General features: G+C 38.4%; 1 protein-coding gene across 1 annotated transcript; it reads right to left on the minus strand.

Moving 5' to 3' along the window:
* Nucleotides 1–913: 913 nt before the first annotated feature.
* On the minus strand, nucleotides 914–13,058 carry THOC3 (THO complex subunit 3). Its single transcript, XM_081296281.1, has 6 exons — nucleotides 12,706–13,058; nucleotides 11,805–11,961; nucleotides 10,129–10,333; nucleotides 6,151–6,312; nucleotides 5,936–6,036; nucleotides 914–2,232 (listed from the first exon to the last, which is right to left on the minus strand). The coding sequence occupies exons 1-6, from the start codon at nucleotides 12,970–12,972 to the stop codon at nucleotides 2,069–2,071; spliced, it is 1,056 nt and encodes a 351-aa protein (XP_081152407.1). The 5' UTR covers nucleotides 12,973–13,058; the 3' UTR covers nucleotides 914–2,068.
* Between the last annotated feature and the right edge of the window lie 2,472 nt (nucleotides 13,059–15,530).

Genomic DNA, 15,530 nt, shown 5'->3' on the forward strand with positions numbered 1-15,530 from the left:
AAAAACCCTCTACATGTTTAAATGGTAGAAGACTGATTGGCCTATCTGCACCATTGATGTGGATCACTACTTTACCGAAACTCAGAGAACACAAAAAAATTTTTAAAAAAATAAGATCACGGCCAAACCCTTAGCATCAGTTTCCAATGCTAAGAGGAATATTTAAACACAGCAGCAACCACAATAAAGGCAGATCACTGCAAAAACAAGAAAAATACACCAAGAATAACACTGAGCTTTTGAAATAACGAAACAGCAAGCTTGTTTGCAACTTAAAAGTCATTTTTCAGGTTAGGTGGGTGACAAAGGTTGTTTGGAGGACTGAAAGAAACACTACTGAACCTCAAGACCAGTTTCAACCAACCACTCATCAATCTGGGCCATTAGTCAACTTCTCAGAACCAAGGTTTACTCATCTGTGAAATGGGAATGGCAATACCTGCAGAAAAAGGGTAGCCCATTGCAATGGAAGGCATATGGGCCATTAAGCAAACCTAGTTCTGAAAATGGCCATACAAGCAACATTAACTTACTCAAATTCCGTGGGGTAGTAAATGGTAAAAATATCCAACTCGGAAGGCTGTTATAAAAACTGAACGACTGGGCATGGTGGTGGTGCATGCCTATAATCCCAGCAACTCAGGAGACTGAAGCAGGATGATCACAAGTTCAACACCAAAGTTAGCAATTTAGCAAGGCCCTAAGCTACTTAGCAAGACACTGCCTCAAAATAAATAAAAATTTAAAAGACTGAGGAAGGATGTAGCTTAAAGTAACCCTGAGTTTAATCTCCAGTTCCAAAAAAACAAATTTAAAACAAAAAACTGAATAACAACTAAAGTAAAGTGCTCACTACTGTACTAGACACGAAGGGAATGCCTAATAACTAAAAATGTCTATTAAGACTTACTGTTTACAATAGCACTCAACATAGTACTGGGCACGTTGCCTAATGTATCTTGTCATATTTGATTTGTGTACCCTTCAAGGATTATATAAAAATAAACATGTTTTTATATATAATATGGACACAGGAAAACCTCAGAAGGCTATCCACTGAAAAGCTAATAATGGTTATCTCTTGGTACCAGGAATAATTTTTCTTTTTACCTACTTTTCCCAAAATTCCTTACAAACATTTACTGAGGCACATTTCTATTTTTTATTTTTAATGACAAAAAAATTAAGATACAATGAAAAATCAAAATATCATCCATAGGTAACAAGTCCTTGCATGAGCCACTTCTCTTATAGGTAAGAGGTTTTGCTTTCCATGAGGAGCCGGCATGTTCTTTTTAACAATATTTACATATTTCTATTTAATTTCCCCAGTCATAACTTTCTGTTCTAATTTGCATCTGTCTTACCTTGATTTTGTCTTTCTCGTTTATATTTTATAACTTTTCTCAGTGTTTGTCATAATTTATCTACAAATCCTGTGTATATTGAAGCCAGGCCCACGCACACATTCACAGAAACCACTGATGACTTCTAAGGATTGCTGTAGCCCATGCACTAAATGCTTTGTTCCTATATTTCAGGTTCTTTGGTTAGGTCATTAAACAGAACTATACCATTCAAACTCTATTTCTCTGATTATAAAAGAAAATACAAACAGCAATATCTCCCTTTAATAATAATACATATCTATAAAAGTCCCAAAACCCCATAATTAAAAAGTCAGTTTTGTTAAATGCTCAATTCACAAAACTATACATATATATATTTCTTTCTTAATCATTAAAAAGCCTCTATCCTCATCCCACCCTCTCTCCAAACTAGGCATTATCCAAGCAGCATCAAGCTCACAAAGTCTGCCACATATCTAAAATCAGGGAAGACAGGAGGTCCCACAGTGCAAAGTCCTCCTTAGCCAACTGATACTGGGAGGAAAAATGGAAAAGCTAACATAAAACATGTGAAGGGAACTGGAACTGGCAGCCTCACAAAAGACTTTTATAATTTTTAGCAGTTTACAAATATTTAGGGTATCCATCAAGTCCAAGAGAACAGGCCAAACTACATGGTGTCTCTGCAGGGCTTCCTCTCCTTACATCAGGTCCTCCTCTTAGGAATCATTAGGAAGCCCAAACAGCTTCACAGTTCCAGCTTCCCGGCTGCTGTCATATTTGCCATCTTTGTCGTCACAGGCAAATGCAAGCAGAGGCCTTTTGGGGTGCCAAGCCACAGTGAAGGTTGGGGACTCACACTGCACCTCCCATAGTTTGTCTCCTACAGAAATCAACATAGAGAAACAAATCAATTTAATTAAGTACTCGCCTCTATAAATTCATGCAATCTACTTAACAATCCTGAGATAGGTATAATTATTACCCCATTTTATAGAGAACACTGAGACAGACACATATAGGTCACAAGCCAGTAGGTGGCAGAGCAGAGTCTGAACACAAGAAGGTTAAGCTGAGTACTCTGAACCTCTATTCTACAGTACCTGGAAAAAAGGTAATAGCTGCTACTATTTGTTGAGCACCCATTAAGTATCAAATGGTTTATATTTTATTGAATACCAAGAACATCCCAGTAAGGCAGTTAACAACTTTAAACCCCGTTTTATTTTTTTAAAAAGTGACTTAACAAAATCAGACTTCAAGGAAAAAGCAGAGACAGTACATGAAGTCAGTCTGTCTCCAAAGAAACAGATCTACTAAACCATAATGCCTTGCACAGACCTTTTTCCCCAAGTTTTTTTTTTCCCAATTTGTCAAAATTATACATGATATCTGACATTCTTTAGCTCTATTAAACTTTTTTTCAATCTCAGTTAAGATTATATAATAAAATACCTACAGTGTGATACTAATGTAAAGATACAGGATACAATGAATTATACATTTCAAATAGGTCAACTATATGGTATACAAATTATATCAAAGCTATTAAATAGAAGTATTTATATTCATACATTGTGTATGTATGAATCAATTTTTTTAAGTAATTCTATGTCAGGGACAATTCACATTTTTCCTCACAGAAACCATTCTTCATGATGATATGATCTAACATTCACAGCTATATGTCTGAGCAAATTTCCAAGTTATAAGGACATAAAAAAATTGTTTCTGAAGCTACTACACCTCTTTCACTTCTCTTAGGCCATTAATTCCATGTTATCTGTTATGGATTGGTTAAGATAACAAACACAGTTTTTTTTTAAAAAAACCCAAGTAAACACTAGAGGGCTTCTAAAATGTTTTCCAAATAACCATGTAGCTTTATAAATTTAACACCCTGGTCTTATTGGAAAGTTTAATCATTGAAAGATACATACCATACTGACTATATGAGACTGGCATTACCATTCCAGACCACCAAAGATGAAGTAGACTGATGCAGTATATGGTATTGAGGAGCTGAAACTGGACTATATTAAAACAAAGTTCTGTTCTATTATGCTACCAGAAAAAAAAAAAAAAAACTAATTCATATTTTAACTTTAACCATTAAAATACACAGAATATAAAATTGTATCTAAAATATCTTATTTGCTCCTATAACATACCAAAAAAAAAAAAAAATACTGTGGGGGACAGACTAGAAAGAAATACACAAAAATATTATGGAACTATGGGTGACTTTTACTTGCTTCTTTATATTTCGAGCATTTTCCAAATATTTTATAATAAGCACATTATTACTCTTAAAGCACAAATGAAGATGCATTACCATATAAAATTCAAACAATGCAAGGGTACAGAGCATAGAACAGTGCCTTACAGAAACATCTGCAATGGAAACATCCTCTTTTGCACTGTCCAATATGGTAGCTTCAAGACACATGCAGCTACTGAGTCCATGAAATGAAATGTGCCTAGAGTAACTGAGGGACTAAATTTTTTATTTATTTTAATTTTAGTGATATTAAATCACCGATGTAAGTTTAAATTTACCCTTTTTCTCTATCACGTGGCCTTCTCCCAATCTTCTACATCTGATATAGTTTTTATAAAAAGTTCTTTTACAATTAAGTTTTAGTTTCATTACCTAAACAGAAACACAACCCATGAAGAGTCTGGTTACTTGCTTTGTTCATTCAACCATATGACCTGCAGACCTGCCATCTGAGCACATACAGACCTAGCTCTTCCTCTTAGCACAGTAATATGGTGTATAAACTTAACTGATCCCCTAAAGTAACTTTAGGTGTTCTCATTTATGCACAAAACAATGCTATAAATAATGTAATCATATTTTACTTTGATAATCACCTTGCTTTTAAATTTTTAAACTAGGTTATAGAGAAAATTAAAAATAGGTCTGTTAAAAATATTTGATAGGGGCTGCAGTTGTGACTCAGTAGTAGAGCACTTGCCTAGCATGTGTGAGGCACTGGGTTCAATCCTCAGCACTACATAAAAATAAATAAAATAAAGGTCTATCAACAACTAAAAAAACTTTTTTTAAAAAGAGAAATTTGCACAAAGATGGCATGGGAAAAACATATAACCATGCACTACTGCTAAGAGTAAACACTGAAGTAACCTTTCTGCAAGGTGTCTTGTGATAAGCTTGAATTCAGCAATACAATTTCAATGGTTTACCCAAAAGGATGGTCACGTATGTAAAATGAAGTACTTAATTTAAGAAGTACAAAGATTACAAGCCACCTAGTAGTTGGGAATAATTAGTATATTCTGATACATTCAGTGGAGTTCTAAATCCCTTAAAAGTGACTAGGGTAAGCTCAGGAGCTATTGTCATGAGAAGTTTTAAAATACTGCAAGGGAGATGAGCAGGTTACAGAGTAAGCAGCAGGAAAGTAATACTGCGTCACAGGAACAGGGGATTATGTAAAAGATATGTATGGCTGCACAGTGCACACCACAATGTTATTAACAGGTATTTTTTAAATAGTAGAATCTCAAGGTTTCTTTTCCTGTTTTTTCAGGGGGAAATGAAAGGGGGAATTCTACATAGTTTGGATTCTTTTTGGAGGTGGGATAGAGTGGAGGTAGACAGATTCCTGTTAAATTACCTGGCTCAGTATTGTAGGCATGCACCACCAAGCCTGGCTATAATGAAAGAAGAGAGAGGGGAAGGGAGAGAGGGAGGGAGGAAAGAAGGAAGGAAGGAAGACACATTAAAAAATAAATCTAGGGGCTGGGATTATGGCTCAGCGGTACAGCGCTCGCCTAGCACGGGCAGGACCCGGGTTCAATCCTCAGCACCACATAAAAATAAAGGCATTGTGTTGTGTCCATCTACACCTAAAAAATAAATATTAAAAAATAATAATAAATAAATAAATCTAGCCAGGTGCTGTGGCACACACCTATAATCCCGTTATTTGGGGACTAAGGTTAAGGAAGGAAGATCACAAGTTTAACTTAGCAAGACCCTTTCTCAAAATAAAAAGTGAAAAGGACTGGAGATATAGCTCAGTGCTACAGTGCCCCTGGGTTCATTCTCTAGTACAGGAGCAGGGGAACCCTAAGAAAATTATATTGTACAATGAATTTTTCCCCCATTTTTTTTATTTTCAACTTCTGTTTTGTTTAATGAAAAGAAGCCTTGATAAGTCCTTAAATTTAAAACAAAGTTTTTTCAAGTTATATAGAAACTAAAGACAGAAATATATGGTAATGTTAAAAAAAAAAAAAAGGAACAGGAGTTGTATTCAGATGGTGGGATCACAGATCATATTTTTCTCTTCCTGACCTCTTTCTACTTAAAAAAAATTCTTTACAGTGGAACAATTAAAAGTTAACAAAATGTAAAATATTTTCCTAAATCATTTTCCGTCAGGTCTGCACTTTCTTATCTAACCTTTTACTCTTTTATCACCTGGCAATGAAGTCATAACATAAACATTTATGATTACACTGGTAAAGCAGTAACGTGCAGAGCTAAAAACACATAACAAAAGAAGGCCTGATATCCAGGGACGAAAGACAGAAAAAGATTCTCATGAAGTTACCTGTCTCTACTTCAGCTATGTCTATAAAATGATCCTCCGATGCTGATGCCAGCATTTTCCCGTCATGGCTAAAACTGAGGGTCCTCACAGGCCAATCCAGCCTAGAAAAGGGGATGGAGAGAGACATGAGAATTACCAAAAAGAAGATGGTACAGTTTTACCCAGGATGCAATAAAATTTAGTCACCCCAAAGGAATGATGACTGAGTCGTTTACCTGGAAAAGCACCGTACACATACTAACTCATCCACATCCCAGAGGCTAACCAAAGCATCTGCACTTCCTGTGGCAAAGTATTTCCCCATGGGGTCAAATTTGATACAGATGCAATTGGAAGGATGGGCGTTGATGGACTGCACAGGCTTCAGTTCCGGGTAGCTGAGAAACATGATAGAAAGCAATCAATCTGCAGAAGAGGACTGTGATGCTAAGACAATGACAGACGACACTGAAAGGAAAAACCTACACAACACTACTCAAAAGTGCAATTCAAGAAACTTTCCTGAAATAAAGTATTCAAGCTACATATTTTGAAAAAGCACACCACATACATGAGAATATAAACACAACAACCCAACACCTAGACACATACTAGTAAAATTATTGGACTTTAAATTAAATTATCATCGGACTCTTTGACAGCAACATTTTATGTGAAAAGAAAATGGAATAGCATATTTAAGATAAACAGCAAGAATTTATGAATCAAGGATTTTTACATCCAGCAAAACTACCAAATATAAAGAATACCAAAAAAATTTAATAAAGTATCTAAAAGTTCTATAAGTATAAATAAGTTATAAAAAGAACTACAGGAATAATGTTCCCAGGAACCTTTCCTGATTGATCTTATTTGAGACAAGGTCATACTATGTTGCCCAGGCTGGCTTTGAACTCATGGGCTACATGATTCTCCTGGCTCAGTTTCCCTAGTATCTGAGACTACAGGTGTGTGCCATCATGCCTAACTTGAGAAAGAGCTTTGACAATCAAACTGACTACACACTTAAGAGCACACAAACTAACAGGAACATTAAAGATACAGGTTCTTGTGAAACTACATATGGTTAAAAGGGTATAATATATAATAGCTGTATATTCTGACTATATATGATATTATTTCTTAAGTGAGGGAAAAATAAGGAAAATACATGCAAAATTATGCAAAAAACATAATTTCTTTTTACCATTTTAAGTAAATCAACTTGGTGATAGTGGTTAGATAGTATTTAACATGGAATAAAGGCAAAAAGTAACAATGGGATATACTATTTCTATTATCACCTGTGTCTTTAAAAACCAAGTGTGGAAAGAAACCAAGTTTGGAAAGAGATGCATTTGTAATATAAAAAAGGTATAGTAAAAATCTGTCATCCTTGGGCTGGGGTTGTGGCTCAGTGATAGAGTACTCACCTAGCGTGTGCAAGGCCCTGGGTTTGATCTTCAGCACCACATAAAAATAAATAAATAAAGGTATTGTGTCCAACTACAACTAAAAAATATTTTTTTAAAAATTGTCATCCTAAATTTTAATTGGAAGTTATTAGCCTGAATTTACAAAGTATTTTATCTTTAAAATATATAGATATATTTTCTACCTCTGTTCACTACAAAGGTTTAGAAACATTGATCAATCTAGCAGCAATGGAAATTCCAAGCTAGTTTTTTTTTTCTTTTTTTTTTAAATATTTATTTACTTATTTTACAGAACACATTTTGACATATTATATACAAATGGAGCACAATTTCTAATTTCTCTGGTTGTACATGGTGCAGAATCACTCCAGTAGTGTCAGTATTATTTCTCTAAAAATAATTTAGAGCTGCTTAGAGGATTTTCTGACTAAAGGTCTGGAGCAAAAACATACAAGATGAACCTGGAACATCTTGTCCTATCAGAGAGGAAGAAACATAAGACTACTAGGATTATGTCTAAAAAAGAACTCAGAAATCAACTTGAAGAGCTCCCATTGGCCAAAGATGAGATAATTTGAGCTTTAATAGGATAATAATTATAATAGAGTAAAATACATTCCACTGTGTTTAAATACAAGTATATAATGATTATTTTTTTTAAAAAAATCTTAACTGGCTGTCATGTTAGAAAGTGATAGGGAACAAATTCATTATCTGAAAACTAAAAAATAAATTATCCTGCCTTTCCTAAATGAACTATATCATTGGATAACCAAATAGTAGATAAAAGAATGTATTGCTTCATAAAAGTACTCTAACACATAAACATATGGAACCAGATCTAGATTGGGACTCTCCACAGGTTAACAGTCTTGTTTTTCAATTGCTAAGTTGTAAAGGAAAAGAAGGGGATAGAGTCTAATCCTGTAGGTTAACAGACTCATAAGACATTGTATTTTTTTAAATGAGCAAAACTACAGTACATAGGATGCACTAGATTAAACGAAAAAGAAACTCTATAAAAGTCAAGGAGTATTTGCTTTTGAGGGAAAGAGTTGGGATTAGGACAAAACATATGTATGGACTTATGGGGTGGCAGAAAAGTACTATTCCTCAACCTAGGTGAGGTTACTGAAATGTTAAGCAGATGTTCATTAAGCTAAACATGTGTTATATATAATCTTCAATATCTTTGTTTTATAATAAATAGGATTCTTTTAAAAAGTATAGAATACTCATTGGCTACAAAATAAAATCTAAGTTAGCAGGCATAACTAGATTATAAAAGTACCACCAGTGCCCAGGCTTCTTATAATCTAGTCCCAAATTATATTTCAATTTTATATAACTTTTATCATGCCCTCTCTCCTTATACTCCTCAACAACCCTGACCTAACTACTCTCCAAATAAGTCACACTTATTCACAACGGTTTTGTCTACTGTTTTGCTATTCTTAAAATTATATTCACCTTTTAAGATCAATCTGAGAAACTCTCTTTCGACCCCTACAATGAATGTGTTCTTTCCTTGGGGTTTCAGGGCAAACTCCTGGCCTCTCAATCACAGAACTTATCTCACTCTGCCTAATATTGCTCACTAGAATAACAGTAAGGACAGACTCAAACAGACCTGAATTTCAATTCATTCATTTACAGAACAAATATTTACTGGGATCCTACAATTATTATAGGTACTAATCTAAGATATTGGCAATTCAACGATAAACAAGGCAAACACAGTCCCTGCCATAGTAGAATTTACAGTGTAATGAGGGATATAGACAAGTAAATATGCAATTACATTTCTTGCAATTCTAACCTTCCTCGAACTTTGGAAAATAAGAAGAATGGAGATGGCATCACCAGAGGGAAAGTGACATTTAAGCTGAAACTTTAGGCATACAAATTAGTCATATGTCAAAATGCATGCAGTTCTGACTAGTGACTTAACCTCTCTGAACCTCAGATCCTCATCTGTCAAATAGGAAGCATACACTCAAACCCCTGGAATTTCTGAGAACTCAGTGAAATGTAAAGTAACTGGCTCAAATGTGCCTAACAGAAATTATGATTTTTTAAATTACTATTTGCCTTTTAAGTTCTCCAGGACAGATTCATGTCTAACTCATCTCTGTATATGCCATAGCACCCAGCACACAGATATCCTAGTCAGCAGGGCACTGGCAGCACACACCTATAATCCAGCTACTCAGGAAACTAAGGCAGGAGGACTGCAACTTAGCAAGATCACAGTTCAAAATAAAAAGGGCTAGAGATTGCAGGGAGCTGCCACGTAGGAGCTGGGCGCCCCCTAGCTTTGAGTGATGGAAATGCAGAGACTGGCTTCCCTGACCCAGAAGCAGGTGGACCCCATCTCAGCTCTGCAAAGAAGCACAGCTTTGGGAGTGGGGGCTACCCAATGGGAGTGGGCTGCCCCTTGTAACATTACCCCTCTGCCTTATATGGATGGAATGTTCTTTCGAACAGCCTCCCCCAATAAAACCAGAGTTTGAGGCATGCCCTTCTCTCTTTCTTGCCTGCCTTGCCCACTTTGTGGGAGCTGAGTCAGAGGAGCCATCACAGAACCCAAAGCAAAAGGTATTTCCTGTGTTTTTGTGTGATTATTTCTCGCCAGCCCAGTTCACCTGGAGTGACCCTGACTGATTTAGTCATGTGTCCTGACAAGAGACATAGCTCAATAGTAAAGCAACCCTGGGTTCAATTCCCAGTACCAACAGAGAAAAAGAGATGACAGTTCCCACAAGAGAGCCTACTCACCTGAGGATGTTGATACAACCATTGCCATTTGTCAGGAAGAACATATTATTGTCATTGTTCCAGGAGATTTCATTGACCTCAAACTTGAACTGCTCTTCTGCTTTGGAACGGTGTGTCTTGGCATCAATAAAGGTCACAACATCATCCTTGTTGCCTACAGCAATGGTCTGCCCATCAGGACTCCAGCAGATATTAATGTTCTCCCCTGGGAACCCAGATATAATCAGCAAATCACCTGTTTGCCCATAATCCTCCAGAAGTTTATTTGCTATCCTAGAAAGAAGACCAGAACTACCTTCAGAGCTCATTCATTAAAGTTCTAGTCAATAGAAGGGGAACTAGTACTCCAGCACATTCATTTATAAAATTCCCCATTTGGTCCTCACAAGTACACATTATATCCTCTTAGGTAAACTTTTTATCCACAGATTTAAAAAGAAAAAGAAAAAAAAAAAAGGACAATAAGAAGATGAGCCAAAATGTCAAAGCCATAAAGTCACAGAGCCAAGATTTAAACCCAGATTTGACACCAAGATTCTCATTCTTATACCAGCATTTCTCAAACTCTACTCACATACCTCCTCCCCAATTTCTATCCTATCAATGTAACAGTTAAGTTTAGCTTCAATTGAACAACAAATTCTATGAGCTAGTTCTTTTCTTCTATTAGGCATTAAAATATATATATAACTTTTAACATTCATCCATGTACCACCTAAATCACTCATGCATCAGCAGTTAAGTACTTGGGGAAAGCATTAATTGTATCACTCTACTTCCTCCAAGTAAGTCTTATTCAAAAAATCCAATAATCCACTACTGAAAATATAAATTAAAAATTTCAATTTTATCAATTCTAAAATTCAAGTTTTTTTCACATTTTAATTTCTATGATGTATTTTTAAATGGATAAAGATGAATTCCAAACTTTTGGGTATATCATGGTTATCAGTCAACCTTCCTCCCTAATGGTACATACAATATTGAAGCATTTTACAATCAATGACATCTTTTTTAAAAAAACTTTAATTTCTTTTTTTTTAGAGAGAGAGAGAGAATTATTTATTTATTTAGTTTTTGGTGGACACAACATCTTTGTATGTGGTGCTGAGGATTGAACCCGGGCCGCACGCATGCCACATCCCCAGCCCAATCAATGACATCTTAAGTGTTAATTATGATAAATGACCTCAAGATTGACAGGATAATATCTGATAAGAACATGGCCTATAAACATGCTATATAACATTCTGGTTATTTTCTTCCACACCACCAAGACTATCCAAGCTTCAGCCATTCTAATCTACTTGAATTTCCCAAAGTCTCCATGCGTTTGCATATGCCATTCCCTCCTAAGACTGCCCCTCCTACTCCTTACCCACTGCATCCTGACCATCAAATTATTTTGGTTACTCAAAAAGAGTGCTCAAATTCTGTATGTTCCCAGGTATACATATAAATTTCTAATCTGGGTATCCATCTTGTAGAAGTCTCCATGAACTATGTCATTTTTATGCATATGTCTCTCTCCACATTAAACCACAAGGTTCTAGAGGACTGTCTTATTCAGCTCAGGATTTCCCACACCTTGCAGAGCACTAAAGCTCATATTCCATAAATAGTTGCTGAATTAATACAAGAAGCTTATCTTCCCAATGCACACTTTGAATAGTCACCTTTAGTGTTTACAGTGGCAATGCATTTTGTAGTCCTCACATCCCAGATGCGAATGGTTTTATCGCCAGATGCAGTGACAAAGAGGTCAGGATTACTGGGATGCCAACACAGCTGGTCCACGCTATCCCCATGTCCCCGATAGTTGTTTTCTTTGACCTGAAAGGAAAGAAACCAGATGACGCTTCATGATGTATTGCCTCTACATGAAACATAAGTGTATTCGACTGAAAGTATCTTGGGACAAAGACGATCTAGATAACTCAAAAGCATCCAGTCCTTCCAAGTCCTTTCTTCAGAACTCTCTTCATTAGCCTCCCTTCCCTCCACTTTAATCACTCTGAACTGTTCTGAGGTTCCACATCTGAGTTCCCTTCTTTCTGATTTTCCACCACTACTCTAGCACCAACATCCCAATTCACTTGCCCGTTCCCAAAGGACTTCAAAAAGGGTCTCCTCAACCCGACAGGGACTCCATCACCCCAAGAGAACCTAGCCATTCCTCATTACCATTGGATTCCTTCGAACCGCTCCCCTGTGACTTTAAAATCTAAGACCCTCACCACCCCCTATTCTCATCCATCCTGCTCAACACCAGTCTTCATCCTCACCCTCCTCATCAACACACCTCCTTTCTACCACACTCGCTACACACACTTCCCCTCAACATCAGTCTTCCTCTTATCTGCCCCATCCCGCCCCCCCCCCCGCGTCCTTACCCCTTGGCGACCTGTCCCGTCCACACTCCCAACCCCCCTTTCTCCTCACCACACACCCTTCCTCCCAGTGCTCAAATCGATCTCCACTCCACTCCTCTGCCCTCCAACCCTCATTGTCTCCCTCACCGCACCTCGCTCCACCACAGCCCCTCTCCCAGGCCAGGGCCGGGCGCCGGTAACTCACCAAACGGTCCTTCTCCAGCAAAAAGACACTGGCCGTCTTGTCGAAGGATCCGGAGGCTAAACGACGCCCGTCGCAGCTCCAGGCCACCGAGTGCACCTTGGCACTATGCGCCGGGAACTCGCGCGTCTTGCTGTGGCCCCGGAACAGCTCTTGCATCCCGAGCACGTAGCGCGACGGACCACTGCTCACGGAGCACCAGGGGGCCATCGCACCAGGGCCACTCTGACCCAGCGCCGAGGGTCCCATGGCTGCCGCGGGGACCGCCATGACGATGTTTCAGAGGGTTAACGTGCCGCCAGCCTGGTAGCAATCAGTCCTGGCGCCGCCGCCTCACGCATGCGTTTGGAAGAGCATCCGCCCGTCTGCGCAGGCGCAGGGTGGCCTTCCCCAGAAGGGACTACAAATCCCGGCATGCAACGTGCTTCCCGCCGCTGCTCTTTCAAATTAGCATAGATTTCGCTCTCAAGTTAAGTCTCGCTGAACGTTTCAGCCTGCTTTTATTGCCCTTATTTCTCCCTTACCTACTCTTTGATAGATATACTTGAATCCCTGTTTAATCGAGGAAGGGAACCAACGCAAACCTTCCAGTTTCTTTTTTTTATTACACACGACAGTACAATGATCTTGACATATCATACATTTGAATCAAATGGGGTATAATTTCTCATTTTTCTGAGTGTATAGGTTGCAGAATCACATTGGTCATACAGTCAAGTGTATACATACAGCAATACTAGTGTCTATTTTTATCAGTAAAATGTCTTACTTCCAGAGTTGTTTCCCACCCCCACCACCGAACACTCCCTCTCTAGGAGCAGAAAGTTTGGACTTACTAGAGGACCTGAGTAGGATAGAAGAAATAAGCAAAGTTTGAAGAAAACCAACGGGAGACTGGGGACGTAGCTCAGTTGGTAGTGTGCTTACTTGCATGTACAAGGCCCTGTGTTCAATCCCCAACACTGCCAAGAAAAGAAACAGGGATGGGGAAAAAATTGTAACTTTAAATCTAAGATGCTCTATGTACATCCTCACCTTTACTGTTTTTCTCCAAATTCCTAAAAGCCTCATAAATCTTAAAAGTATTGTTGAGTCTACATGATAAATTCCCACATAGGTTGAAAATTTACATGAATTTTTTTTTTTTTTTTTTTTAGAGACAGGGTCTCACTGAGTTGTTTGGCGCCTAGCAATTGCTGAGGTTGGCTTTGATCCTCGCTAGAATTACAAGCGTGTGCCTTAGCGCCCAGCTTTACACGATTTTTTTAAGCCTAATGGGAAAATAGTGTTAAAGATTTATAGGTATAGTCCAAATGCTATGTATTAACTAGATGAAATCAACCTAGAGATCCTGAAAGAACCAACTACCCTGTGCTTTCTGATTAAGAGAATTGAAATTGATACTAAAAACTCAGTCCTTGTCCCAATGCCAATCCAACAACAAGGACAAGATTTTGAGAAAAAGGAAAAGCTTTATTGTTTTGTTTGGAAAAGAGAAACACAGGGACTCCTGTACAGATGCTGTGATTCTCCCTGCCAGGGGGAACATGGAGGCTTTTAAAAGAGGAACATAAGGCATGGGATACAAATATTATCAGTAAATATAATTAGTGTCCATCAGTGTCCTTGAGAGAGCCATTACTCCAGTTCCTGGGTTTGGAGTTTCTTTTTTCTTGTGGGCAGTAACACTCTTCCAGCAGTGAAGGACATGATAGATGCTCAGCCTGGGACAAGAAAAATGTTAGCTTTGTCTCACCCACTGTTAGGGAGGAGAAAGGGAGGAAGAAGAAGAAGGGAGAAGGGAATGCAATTTTTAAAATAAGCCATTTGCAGTGGAGCAGCAAGGTTTGTACTCAAAGCATAAAATGGACTTCCATTAGGAGTTCACCAGATGATGTGATGTTATCTCTACATACTTCTCATGTTCACTAATTACAAAATTTCTTTTAAAAGGAAGGGTGCACCTCAAAAGTGCATCTCACTCTCCAGCACCACACTCCATCCTTGGAGTGCACCTTCTGCTCTGTTGCTTGCTTTCCTTAATAAATCCCCTTGCTTTCCCAAATAAATCTTCATTTTTGCCTCATTGGACACATCCCCAAATTCCTTTCTGCAACACAAGTCAAGAACCTGCCAGGGCTGATTGAAGGTGTCTTTCTTCCTTCAGAGGGACCTCCTAAAAGCACTATCCAGTGATGAACCCCATTGTCTCCTCAAATCTGGAACACTAGCTGCACCCAGGCCTGGGAATGATGGGACAGAAGGTAACCCTGTGCACTTGTGCACATGTCATGGGGAGAGGATAGCAGTCAACATCCCAGGGAGCTTTGGGGATGGTCTTGAGTGGAAGAGCCCAGGAAGTGACCTCATTTCCTTGACAATGGAATAAACAGAACCTGGAACGCTGGTAACCAGTCACCCATAATCCAGAGCCAGCCCCATCCAGATCACTTGTCTGAAGACCTTGGTGGACATATGTTCACTTGCAGATTCCTGAGGTTTCTGCCTCCAGAAAGCATGGAGTGGGGGTTTGTCCTCGTCTGGAGACAGTGGATCAGCCCTCACCCCTGACACCTTTGGCAATTTTCCCAGAGGAGCCCAGAGGCTAGACAGGGCGGCCTACCACCCTGATCCCTCCATGAACAGCCCCAGACCCTGCCCAATTGTGTATGTGCACACACGTGAATGCATGTGTGTGTATACATTAATGTGAAGGAAGTTTGGTGTTTTCTTGTTTAATACTGGGGATTGAACTCGGGGGTGCTTTACCACTAAGCCACATTCCAGCCCTTTTTTTATGTTTTATTTTGAGACAGGGTGTTGTTAAG

Source organism: Spermophilus citellus (assembly GCF_964194105.1).
Source record: "Spermophilus citellus genome assembly, chromosome: 1".
NCBI classification, from domain to species: domain Eukaryota; kingdom Metazoa; phylum Chordata; class Mammalia; order Rodentia; family Sciuridae; genus Spermophilus; species Spermophilus citellus.

Coding starts and splice junctions, on each gene's coding strand:
- THOC3 (XM_081296281.1), bottom strand. CDS start 12,972: ATGGCGGTCCCCGCGGCAGCCATGGGACCCTCGGCGCTGGGTCAGAGT. Junction 11,962..12,705: donor TGCTGGAGAAGGACCGTTTG/GTGAGTTACCGG, acceptor CTTTCCTTTCAG/GTCAAAGAAAACAACTATCG. Junction 6,037..6,150: donor TGTGTACGGTGCTTTTCCAG/GTAAACGACTCA, acceptor CCCCTTTTCTAG/GCTGGATTGGCCTGTGAGGA.